Raw genomic sequence first — 12,651 nt, 5'->3', positions numbered from 1 at the left:
TTAAGGCTATTGAGAGGCTCCCTGTAAATTCCAGCCCAGGGCCTGATGGTATTAACACAAAATTATTAAAGATGACTTCACAAATATCGGCATTCTTATTATCATTAATCTTTCAGCAGTCATTAGACACGGGATGCGTCCCTGACGAATGGAAGATTGCAAACGTCCTGCCCATTTTCAAATCAGGTGACCCTACCAATCCAAATAATTATCGACCGATTTCATTAACCTCTGTATGCAGCAAGTTATTGGAACATATAATTTTCACTCAAATAATGTCCCACATTAATATGAATAAACTATTCTTTGAAAATCAGCATGGTTTTAGATACAAAAAGTCCTGTCAAACGCAGCTTTTCGAATTGGTATCTGACCTCCATTCTTCTATTCATGCCTTACAGTACACCGATGCCATTTTATTGATCTTGCGAAAGCTTTCGATAGGGTACCCCACAAACGATTAATAACCAAAGTTTGCAAACTTCAGTTAAACCAAAAAATCACTACGTGTATTCAAAATTTTTTATCTAACCGTTACCAACATGTCATAATTAATGAATGGCAGTCAAGTACCACATCTGTCTTGTCCGGGGTACAGCAGGGATCTGTGCTGGGTCCCCTTCTTTTTTTAATTTATATTAATGATATTGCATTAAATATTAGCTCAACTATAAGACTCTTTGCAGACGATTGTGCAATTTATAGGCAAATAGCTTCTCAACATGATGTAAACTCCTTGCAGGCCGACCTAGTTAAGTTGACCGAATGGTGCCATCTATGGCAGATGGAAATTAATACAGGAAAAACGAAACACGCTTCTTTTTCCACACTCACTAACATGCCCCGTAATCTTTATACGATTGACAATACTCTGATCGAACAGGTTGAGTGTTTTAAATATTTGGCAGTATTTTTCACATCTGACTTAACTTGGGACAAACACGTAGATTATGTCACGAAAAAAGCCTTTAAAAAGCTGGGCCTGCTTAAGCACCGACTATCCCTCGCAAACTCGGAAACGGAAATGCATGTGTACACATCCTTAATAAGGTCTTCTTTAGAGTATGCATCAATCATATGGCATCCAAATAACGCTAGTCTTACAAAACGCCTGGAATGGGTTCAAAATAAGGCTGCTACATTTTTATTATCTTCGTATTCAACATACACCAGCGTTTCCATTTTAAAGCGTACACTTAATCTTTTAAACCTTGACACTAGACGCAAGTCCTTACGTTTGTCTTTTTTCCACTCTTTATATTTTGGTGACTCTGGATTCACGGCTACACACATTGTTCCTGCGCATCATATTTCCACACGTACCGATCACATACACAAGGTATCACCTATTTTTGCAAAAACAGTGAAGTATCAAACTTCCCCCCTTTTATTATCAATTAAAGAATGGAATGCGTTACCGGAAAGCATTGTGACAATAAAGGAAACTGCTTCTTTCCAGACAGCCCTACTTGCCCATCTTGAATCTAGAAATGTGGAGTAATTTGAATGTAAGGATTATGACGCGATTCATGTAAGATTTCTTGTTAGCAGAGTACATAATTATCGAATTGTATTATACCAAGCCGCATGTGGCATTGCAGTGATGTTTTTCCACCATTTTTTTTCTTTTGCAACTGTACGATGTGCCGATTTATTGTGAGTGCCTTTCTCTTTTCTGTTGTATGTGATGCAAATTTGGATTGTGTAAATTCCCCCACTATGTAATGCCCTTAGGGGCCCTTAGGGTATGTAAATAAATGCTAAAGGAGAGAAAGAAAGAGACAAAATAGAGATGCCCAAGTGCTAACAGCATTTTGAACAGCTTACTATGTTGAGGAATACGATATTTGGACATTTGCTTGACGTTCTATAATACAGAAATGTGGTACTATAGTACACAAGTGCTAAAGGAAAAATGCAGTGCAATATCGATGAGAATACAGTGCTTTCTGCTCGTTTCTCCCCAGATTATTACTGATATCAACCTAACACTCGGCACAAGACTCCAGTTCCAATGCAACTTTCGTGAATGTTGTTGCAAATTTTAAAGCGATGAGTTTTGTCAAATAAGACTGCGCGCCACTCAAACACTGGGCCTCTTCGATTTCCGGAGTTCAGGCAGCCAACTAGTTCTGGTCCCAATAGGAAGTCACGAGGGTTGACATCCAAGACAACCCGAAGCTGCCCCAAGTTTGCAAAATCCAACGCCGGGACAGCTGGCGGCGGGATAAACGTAAACATGCTACAAGCAGCAGATTTCGCGCAACTCGGCACAGGATGCGCACTGAGCACTTCACTTTGCACAGTGCAACAAATGGCCTCTGACGTTGGCTCGAGGATGCCTGGTTGCAGCAATTGCGTCGGCCCCCAGCGACATTGATGACTTGGCATTTTGTAATCATTTGACAAGACACGACAAAGCAGGATATCAGGTGCATTTTATATGCATAAAATTTCGTGCCGACATGCTTGCATGGGTTTTCATTTCAGAAAGTTTATTTGAGCTGATGGTGCTTCTCTTCTGCCCCTGTGCTGAAGGAGCTGGGACTGCGGTTGGCGCATGAAAATGCACGCCACCTGCGACCAGCGAATAATTTCACACGGAAATAGTATTCGTCAATCACGAGAGCAATAAGTAATGTAATAATGTGGCCATTACTCAACCAGTGCATACCCAAGCATACGACGGAGAGATGGAGCGAACACTGGCCAGCTCCAATGCCTTCGCTAAGTGCAGAAAATGGAGATACCACCGCATAACGGCGAGAGATGTCAAAAGGGATACCACCAGAGAAAATGAACCGGAAAGGCACCGCAATGTGTGGGAATGAGCATCTACAACACAATGCATCGAGAGCGTGGCACCTGTTCACGGCCAGGAAAAAGCCTTCCGGGACACACAACACAAAAGAAAGCTTCAAATGGTTCGCCGCCACTTGTATCGCAAGGCGGAACGGTACGTTGGAACCTTAGAAGATAACGTTAGAAGTAATGCAATCCAAAGGTGACCGTCGCCAGTTGGCTGAGCAAGGTAAAGGTCCTCAAACGCCCGTGTTGCAATCCGTCAAGTTCCCACAAAGATGGTGGCAAACGCTCATCACCTCTTTTTGTCGTCTGCTAGCCAGAAAACTTCCAGAGAGCAGCCAGGCCATTATAGTCCTGGCGCCCCACGGGTAGCCAGAACCGTTCAGCCCGAGTAAAACGAACAAGGCGGGAGTGGGTTGCGCGGTGGGCAGAGCAACCCGAGAAAAACTAAGGCGTTCTGGCTGGCTGGTTGGGTAGCCAGAAGAGGCCCAGTGTCGTCGTATGTTCTTGGCAGTAGACAAGCCCAAGGGATTCCTCTGGAATTTACATGTAAAAATAGTGGACGCCCACCAATTCATATTTGACAACCGCTGCCATCGTTGTGATTTCGGAGTTGCAATTTTTTAAAGGAGTCCCAACTTGGGCTTGATGAAAAAACACAGTCCACAGATGGCACACACTGCTGCGAATATCTGAGCCAAATTTTGCAGTCATGTGCAGCGTGTGATGCTCACAGATTGCCATCACCCTTTTTTCTCTTTTCAGACAAAGCTCTTCGCCTCACCCATTTCGCCATTTAGCAGATTGCCATAGACGGCTGCTATTGGCCGATAGCTGACATCAACCAAGAAGGGTGTTTGGATTAGCGCACCTCTTCCTACTGTTACTCTGCGTATTTATTGACACAGTTTACTAAACAGGCTTAACTAAACGAAAATCTGCATTTTGGATTTCGATAAGAATTACGTACTTCCTGAAGAAGCCACCTCACGCTTGGCTGTGCCCGCCTGCGTAGGAATGAAACTTTGCTCACGTTGCATATGAGTGTCACAGCCATTGGGTCTCGCTAATTTCAATTAGCACTCATCTAGCCTCAAAGTACGTCAGACCCCACGTGCTCTAGCCAACATGCGTTCACTCCTGGCTTGGCAGACATATTGACAGCGCTTCGAAATGCACAATTTGGATCTGTCAGGAAAGCTTGTGCCAGACAAAGCCGATCCACACCACGTAGCACAGCCAGGCTGGAGCACGAGTCCAGCCCTGTCGTGCTCACAGCAAACGTTACACTGGCCATACACACACACTACTGTTAGGGGCTACAGTTGCATGTAGCAGCGGCTGTTTGCTGCATAACCGTGGCTGTTGCGAGGCGCTACGACAAGCCTGCTCACTGTGGCTTGCTAAGGACAACCATGTGCTCTGATTGGCCTTCTTTGGATCAGCACGGAAAACAATGGAAACACTACAAGTGAAGAACACAGGATGAGTGCCAGCATCTGAATGGAACAGGTCGTCTGCTTCCAGAATCGCACACCTTCAAGGCGTGTCGGTATCACGGTTGAAGCTCGTTATGTCAGGAATCCTATCAAAATGAGTCCGGAGTGCAGCATCCATTGCTTAGCCGATGTGCGCGGTGCCAACGTACTCGCACAAAAGATCATTGACCCTCGGAAATTGTTCGATTGCCACAGAGATAAGTGTGAAAGGAAATGTGCAACCAATGCCACTCGGTGCGAGAAAACAGCCATGTGTAGGACAGCAAAGCGATGAGACACTGTGAACTTTATGGTACGTTCAGGGATAACCTCAGAGTTTGGCGCGTTGTAGGCACCAAAATCAGAAGCATCTACGTCAACATCCAAAATCAAATTTGAACTGCGTGCCACGATAACATTCAGTCGGCAGAGCGTTCACTCCGCCGTGGACTTTGCAGAGCAAGGCACTGAAGGACAGGAAAGGGGATCAAAGACAATATTTAGTGCAAATAACGCTGTTTCTGCTCAATGCATTAAAGTACTTTTTGCTACAAGCTATTGTGTATTTTCACGTCAAATGTATTTCTCAACTTTGATAAAGTGCTGCAGGGCCCCTCACAGTTTTCGTCATGTGACAACCCTTTCACTCACTTATGTCACAAAAGGTGGCCCCATCTAGTGCCATCCAACAGGGCATGATATTTGGCTTCACATGTGCCAGCTACTTGTGAAGGAGGTTGCAAAATGAGAAGCTGCTAAAACCTCAAAAATGGTTGGGGGCCCAAAATGGCTGTCGTGCCATCCTTCAAGCTATGTTGACAACAAATGCTTGCTTTTCCGATGGCGAGGCTCATGCGAAGCCTAAAATTCGAGCCCAGTGGCGAGTATTCAACCGAAATTCAGTCCAAAAATACACACTCACATTTTTGTACAGCTGGACGACTTGGCCTCGCACGGATGTCATGGTGATTCTGCATGAGAAAGGTAAATGTCAGAACTGCCTGCACTACATCAGTGCAGCTTCATGTAACCACAGGCTTTGACTACAAAAATTGCACAAGTTGAAGCTAAAATGACAACATATTTGCTCAGGAGGAACTGGTGTGCTGGTTGGTTATGCTTGATCACAGCGCACAATAAATTATCCTTCTCCTGAGTTGCACCAGCAAGAGCAAGGATGGGTGCTACAAAAACAGGAAAATGCCAAAAATGTACGTCGGCGCGTAACAAAATACACTCAGTTTCATCAACGAGGCTTTGTCCGAGTACATAACTTGCGTATATTTAGGTATATTGAAAATTAACCGCAGGATAGGACCAAGTACTTGCCAGCTTGAAAATAGCGAGCGTTGGAATGCTTCCAAACTTGTGAAATATCAGGCACGAGAAGATTCTCTTGAAAACTTAAATGAAGCAAGTCATTCCAGTGACTACCTAGCCCTCCCTCGAACATAGTTTCCTTCCAGTTCCTACTGGAACTGGATGTGCCAATGGTGGGAGACAAGCCCACAACCTCGCTGGTCAACACTCCCAGGGCTAGATCTAGTAAACCCAAGTTAGTGGATGGATTGATAGCCGTAGCACAATTGGTAGTGCAATGCACACGAGGTTGAGGGTTCGTCTCCCACCGGCGACCTTTCCGTCCACTTTTCTTTATTGATTTGTGCATTTCAACCACAGCCCCGATGCTTTCTTTGGCATCATTATTAGTTAGCCTTATATGGTCATGCCGTTGCGTAAACACAGCCGAGCACTTCGATATACCACAGTTGTCACAGCCAGTCTGCTAAAACTGTCTAGTCATCAAAAGCCAATTCAAAAATTTGTGTACTAATCCATATAGCTTTTTCAACATAAAGTGTACGCAACTGTTTTAAATAGGAATTTTAAATAGAAATGCAAGGAATTTTTAACCCAGCCTTTGCATTTTTTGGCTTTTCCATGTTGGCTGTGCATTTGCTCTGTTGAAAAAAAAACGTTTTTTATCACAATGATTAATTGTAGCCGCAGTCTTTTCGATATGCCACCCAAGCTATTGGGTGGCATCCACCCAAGCATTTGTGATGCATTGTGATATGCCACCCAAGCATTTGTGATGCATTGTGGCACCAAAAGCCGCCATGTGGTCCGAGTATTTCTATTACTGAGCCCCGTACACATATCGTCCCTTCGGCGGGCTTGAGCTTGGAACCACGAGTCCGGGCTGGCCTTCAAATGGCGAGCCAAGAAATATGGCCTGTGTAGTGCTACACCGCAGGCAGATGTCAATTAAAATTTTCATAACATGCAGCCCCCACAGACTTAGTATAAAACATGATTACTCTGACAGTCTGGGTGTGGTTGTTACCAGGAGGAAAATATCTCTGGTCAAGACAAGCACGAGAGCCCGCAACACCCCTACGGCTGTTTTAGGATGTTTATTACTATTGTTAAAGGTTAACCACATAATGTAAGCACACAAAACAAGTCTCGTGGTCATAGTCAAGCCCCTGGCAATAGGACCAAATGTAAACACAATTTCTGTGCATTACCCAGTCTTGGAACAGGTCTGAAAAAAACTAACAACCAGTAGAAGCAACACACTGCCTTGACTAGATATTGTAAAGGTAGCTCGACTGCTATGTAAAAAGACAATGAAAGTGTTTACTATATATATTTACGTACGATTATTTTCAGAATGCGAGTAAACTTTGACCCAGACAAAATATTTAGCGATAACGATAAAAAAACGTACACGTACGCGAAATTTTAGAGAAAGAAACGTAACCTTATTTAAATTTAGCACTGTACACCAATAGTATCTAACGTCACTTGCGCGCATTTATCTAGCAAGGCTCGCATGTGCAACATGACGGGCAAAGCTATGGCGTTTATCTTACTCGCATCTTCAGCAACCTCAGCAAGCACATAACAGCGACGAAATTAGGTACGCGCCTCGATGCCCAATCGACGAATGCCCCAAGACATTGATCGAGCTAGGTGACGCCTTGGCTTCGGAACATGCCTCTCCAGTTGGCGTGGAATGCACCGATCGGACGTAATCCTTATCAGGATGCAGCTGCGCGCCCCAATGCCGGCGAGAGGAGGCTCACCTGACGTCGCGCCGATGCCGTTGACCCCAGCACGCGCCACTCGGGACGCTGCGTGGAAGGCACGGCACGCGTCAAAGAACATGCGGCAAAAGGTGGCCCCGGCCTCGTTGGTCGGCACCACGGGAGACCTTGAGGACTCTCCGGCCGAACCAACGAGCCCTGGGGGGGGAGGGGGGCGCCTACGTGACCACGAAGGATGACACTCACGCGTGGCTTGGAGCGGCGCAGCTCGCTGGCAAGTGCGCTTGCGGCACCGGCGACGATGAGATCGCGGGATCATCGACAGCGTGCAGCTGCGAGCGATGTCCGCACACACACGACGCAGGCACACCAGCACACGAGTTCGCCGACGAGACGGCGATAAGCAGTCGATCTGCTGGATTGTGCTGCCGAGCGGCGAGGAGGAGGGGCAGCGCCGACGTGCGCGCCCCGACGCGCCGGCCACGCCAAGCACAGAGCAAAACAATCGCACGCCGCCATTCGGCACGTGTTGAAAGGCACGTCCTCTGCTGCTGTGCGTGCGTCCAGGGCCACCGCCTGCGTGTCACGAGCGGCGCGCGCATCTAATGGCGGGCCGCACGAGAAAAGAGAAGGAATAAATGCATAAATAAAAAATAAATAAAAATAAGCGAAACGACAAACATTGTTGCAAGTTCTTCCGTGCTGTGCTCGTTTTGCCTCTACCCTCCTTTCACACAAATGAAAGGGTCCTCGGTACAGTGTACTCACTACAGTGTTCTAGAAGCTTTTCTAGTGGGCCCATCCTTCCTATGCTCTCCACCCCGGTGTAAGAATAATAAAGAGTTGGTCTTTATTCTATGGAGAGGTGCTGACACTCTCTTAAAACGCGTAACCGAGCCGAACATATGTTCGGCTCGGTTACAGCGCGCAGCTCGGTTAGAGTGTCCAAAGCGCCGCGCGAATACATGGGAGGAGCGAGGACCTTTTCTTGTCGACTCCCGCGCCGCGGCGCTGCTGTACCGGACTCGTACCGGACTGGGCACATACCGAACTTTCAAGCAAGAAATTGCCAAAGAAAATATCTACGATAATTCTAGGGGAAGCTCTTTGTTGTTTGAAGCCAGGACGGGAGTATTGCGGACTAAGATGTACCGAGTCAAGTACCAAGGTATAGACACGTTGTGCTGTGCGTGTGGAGAAGAAGAAACGGCTGAACACCTCGTACTTTTCTGTAAGGGGCTTAACCCTACAGTGCAAGGCAACGGGGCTGATTTTTTCAAAGCATTGGGGTTTAGGGACAGTGAAGGCAAAATAGACTTTAAGCGGGTAGAAATAACCAAACAGAGGTTATCTGATTGGTGGATAAAATTAAGGCAGGGGTGAAATTTCACCCACCACAAAGTACAAATTATGTTAATAGCCATGGCTAGGTGGCGTATGCCACCGCCCGATTTAAAGGGTTCAGCCTCATCCATCCATCCATCCATCGTTCGACTCTTTCGAGTGAAGCCGAACTATAGTGCCTAGAATAAGTATATTCTAGGCACTATAGCCGAACAGGACGGTTGTGGCCGGGTGGAGCTCAGCGCAGCTAGAGTGACCTAGAATATCGGAGAGTGTCCAAAGCGCCGGCTCGGCTCCGGCTAAAGCCCCTATATTTATAAATATAGGGGCTTTAGCTCCGGCGAAGGCCTTTTTCTGTGAACTGCCGCGCCGCGCCGCTGCTGCTCCGGACCCGTGGGCTTTTCGCGCTCGCGAAGCGCGCGGGAAGCGAGGGTCGTCTGCTACGCGCTGTAGTTTTTGCGTTCATTTTCCACGCGAAGCACTTAAACTTTATTTAACTTCAACAGTGTGGCGCTGCATGGAGCTTATCCATCTTTGAGCGTTTCTTTGTGCTTGGGCAGCAAGATAATGCAAAAACTAACGTATCAAACTCATCAGCGCGGCCTAGCTGCGGTGCTAGAGTTCGAGAACGGTATTACGGTAACTGTGCGTGCGTAGAAACGCGCTAAATGAGCCCGCGCAAGGAAAGAACGTAAAAAAAGAAGCGTTATTTGCATAGGTACGCGGGCAATAGCACCATGCTTGCAAGAATAAGAGTAACGAAAAAGTAAATTACTCGCGCAGTCAAGTGAAATACTTGAGTGCGCGTGCAGTGACCGTGCAGTGACAAGTGAATACGCGTGCAGTGACCGCTTCGCTCCCACTACGCGCTTTTCACTCACGGTCAGTAGTGGTTTAGAGTCATATGCCTATGTATTTATTCATGCATTTTTTAGCCTCGACAATACTTGATTATGAACAGAGCGCAGTAAGAAGGTGTAAGGGAAACAAGAGAAAGAGCAGAGACGGCCCTAACGCCGCAATATTGTTGGCCTATTTCGCTTCAGAGATTGCGTACAGGAACAATTCTTGGTGTACGCTATCTCTTCAATACAAACTTTGCGCATGATGTACCTTAATGTTCACCGTGAGCCAAGCTTTTTTTCAAATTCAAACATTCCAAAGAAAAGTCATTCGATCCAGCCAATATAGATAAACATATATATATATATATATATATATATATATATATATATATATATATTCTACATTGAAATGAATAGATAGCTACTACTGGCCTAGCCATTTACTAATTTGTTATGTAAAAGTTATTACTGCAATAGCCTTGTTTTAATAATCCGTGAATCCTCTCTGAAATTACCAACATGTAACTTCTCATTATATCATAGTTATTGCGCAACGTGTGAGTTTTTACGTAAACTAACAAGCATTCATGGCGCGTGACGACGTTTGTGCTTGCATTATATTGAGTGGAAAATCGTCTTGAAAATTACTGTATTTGATGCACTAAAAATATCGCTATATTGATTCTACATATCCCTAAAATAGTTACCTTCAATAACAGCAAAAAAATGATAAGTTTGTGTTCTGGTGATTTGTTGCCTCTTTCATTACGTAACTACGAGTACGTAGTTATGAACAGTAAGTATATATTTGCTGTGTACGAACGAGCGAGCATACGCAATACAAATTCCTAAAGTTACTTTCATGTTAAAATTCGATTAGTGCTTGCGCTCTTGTAACACAATTCAAGACGGAAGATGAGTTGCACATACGGAATCAACATGTTCGTTTTCTGACGCTTGCTCGTAATTATGAAATGAGGCATACGTATACAATGTTGCACTGTTAGCAATTCATTTATTTTGGTTGGTCTTGTTTTTTGCCGCGTATATTTTCCCGTACCCTTTACCTATACACGCCGTGCTATAGCTTGTGGCTTTGGTAGGTTGTACTGCTAAGTTCGAGGACGCGGGTTCAATTCGCGGCCACGGCGGCTTACATTTAGATAGAGGCGAAATGCATAAAACACCAGTGTACATAGATTTAGGTGCACGTTAAAAAACCCCAGGTGGTCGAAATTAACGGAGCCCTCCACTGCGGCGTCTCTCATAGCCATATTGTAATTTTGGGGTATAAAACCCCAGAAATTATCATTATTACCCTTTACATATGTGCTCTCAGTTCTTCATGGTATATGGGTAAGTTCAACACGTTGAGATCGAGATAGGCATTCAACACGTTTTTATCGTCACACCCACAGCATCAGAGGGATTTGTGGCCGTCGTCATATGACCAGACGTCATATTCTTATCGTTAATCGTGACGTGAGTGCAAGTATGTCAAGTTACTAATGCCATGACCCATCAGTCATCTTAGTCTCACATTTGTGCCTTTCCACACTACACTTTGGTATATATACCAAGTGAACGAGCCGCGAGAGTTACGCGGTTTGTATTTATTTTTGGTACCACGGCATCGGCCAACAGACACATTCCGCTTCCCAAGAGCCCAGTTAAGGATTTCGCCTTAACAAAGAAAAAACAGAGCGCGGGATGCAGTCTTGTAAAGCAAATCGAATGCATGAAATAAAAGAAAGGAAACGATAGGGTGTAAAAGCGTTAGCAAGAGCTAGACATATCTGCTAGGTTCTCTTGGTTATTATCGTGGTATCCAGCTTATTTTCTTCTGCAGCACGTTCACGTTGCTCATTCCACGCATAACTAAATGAAGTAAGCGCGCGGAATGCGTTACTCAAACAGCCGCGTAAGCGCGTACCAAGCGGGCTAGAAGGAAATAGACAAAATACCTGTATTCAGAGCCGGCAAACGCGTTCTCTGTGCGGTGAGTCACTGCGGTATTACCTTGAGGTGACGTGGCAGTGGATGGATGGATGGAAAAACTTTATTTATTGAGGGAGGGGAAAAGGGGAATAAGGAAAGTGGTTGGGTGAAAGGGAGCTGGTGGGTGGGTCCTTAGTCCAGGACACCAGTGATCCTTGCTACCCTCTGCGCCTGGTCCAAGAGGCCCCTTTGGGCCTCCAGCTCCGGCTGGGCGAGGAGGATCTCCCACGGCTCCCTACTGTAGGTAAGGATGTGACGCGAGTTTGCTTCCTGCGGTCTATTCGTGCATTCCCACGTCACATGCGGTAGTGACGGCCATGCACCACACCATGGACAAGCGCCGGCATGCAGTGTGGGATTCATGTGGTGTGCTCTTCCTAAGTGTGGATAGGTGTGTGTTTGTATTCTTCTGTATGCGCGGGCTTCTTGTAACCCCAGTTGCCGATGCGGGGGGGCAAGGCGCTCTCTTGTGCGACGTTGGTGCTCGAGGATGTCTCGGGCCGTAATTGGGCTATCTTGGCAAGGGCTGTGGTTCCCTGCTCGGTTTGTGAGTTCTCGAGCTAGGGAGTGTGCCCTCTCATTGCCTGGGATGCCCTCGTGTCCTGGGCACCATATGATTGCATGTTGTTCTTGGAGTGCGTCGCCTATTATTCTTAGCGCGATTCGTGGCAATCTGCCTTGCATGTACATTCTGCATGCTGCTTGAGAGTCGGAGATAACCAGTGCCGAGTGCCCGGCGCTGTCGCTGTGTTTGATTGCCATCGCGATTGCTGAGGCTTCGGCAGTGGCTGTGCAAGTTGTTTTTATTGAGGCCGTTATATCGGCTCTTTTTCGCTGTGTGTTGCGAACTGCTACTATGACGTGTCCTCTGGTGGTCCGAGCGGCGTCTGTGTATTGCACATCTTGATTGTTTCCAAAGCTTTTGATAAGTTGCTTGGCTCGGGCTTGTCTTCTGCCTTTGTGGTATTCGGGATTCATGTTCTTTGGTATCGGTGTGGCTTGTATTTGCTTCCTGATTTGACTTGGGATCTGGTGGATTCGGTCACTGCAATATTGCGGTCTCACCGGGTAGCTTAGTTCAGTCAGTAGTTGTTGTCCTGCTTCTGTGAGACATAGGCGCTCCATCTG

At 46.1% G+C, this 12,651-nt stretch overlaps 1 protein-coding gene across 3 annotated transcripts in view; it reads right to left on the bottom strand.

The window, feature by feature from the left end:
* LOC119451007 (transmembrane protein 53-A) overlaps positions 1-7,953 on the bottom strand; it is a 222,925-nt gene extending 214,972 nt beyond the window's left edge. The window contains exons 1-3 of one of the 3 annotated variants that reach the window (XM_049666383.1): positions 7,583-7,953; positions 7,376-7,423; positions 5,206-5,254 (exon numbers count right to left, since the gene is read on the bottom strand). In XM_049666383.1, the coding sequence (XP_049522340.1) occupies positions 5,206-5,254; positions 7,376-7,423; positions 7,583-7,938 (453 nt within the window). In that variant the 5' untranslated portion in view covers positions 7,939-7,953. Of the gene's footprint in view, positions 1-5,205; positions 5,255-7,217; positions 7,356-7,375; positions 7,424-7,582 lie in introns of those variants that run through there. The other 2 variants (XM_049666384.1, XM_049666385.1) reach the window with 2 other exon arrangements.
* Between the last annotated feature and the right edge of the window lie 4,698 nt (positions 7,954-12,651).

The sequence above is a fragment of the Dermacentor silvarum genome, chromosome 4 (genome assembly GCF_013339745.2).
Source record: "Dermacentor silvarum isolate Dsil-2018 chromosome 4, BIME_Dsil_1.4, whole genome shotgun sequence".
In the NCBI taxonomy this organism is placed as follows: domain Eukaryota; kingdom Metazoa; phylum Arthropoda; class Arachnida; order Ixodida; family Ixodidae; genus Dermacentor; species Dermacentor silvarum.
The sequence above is the reverse complement of the archived record's forward strand: the minus strand, read 5'-3'. Positions and strand labels throughout refer to the sequence as shown.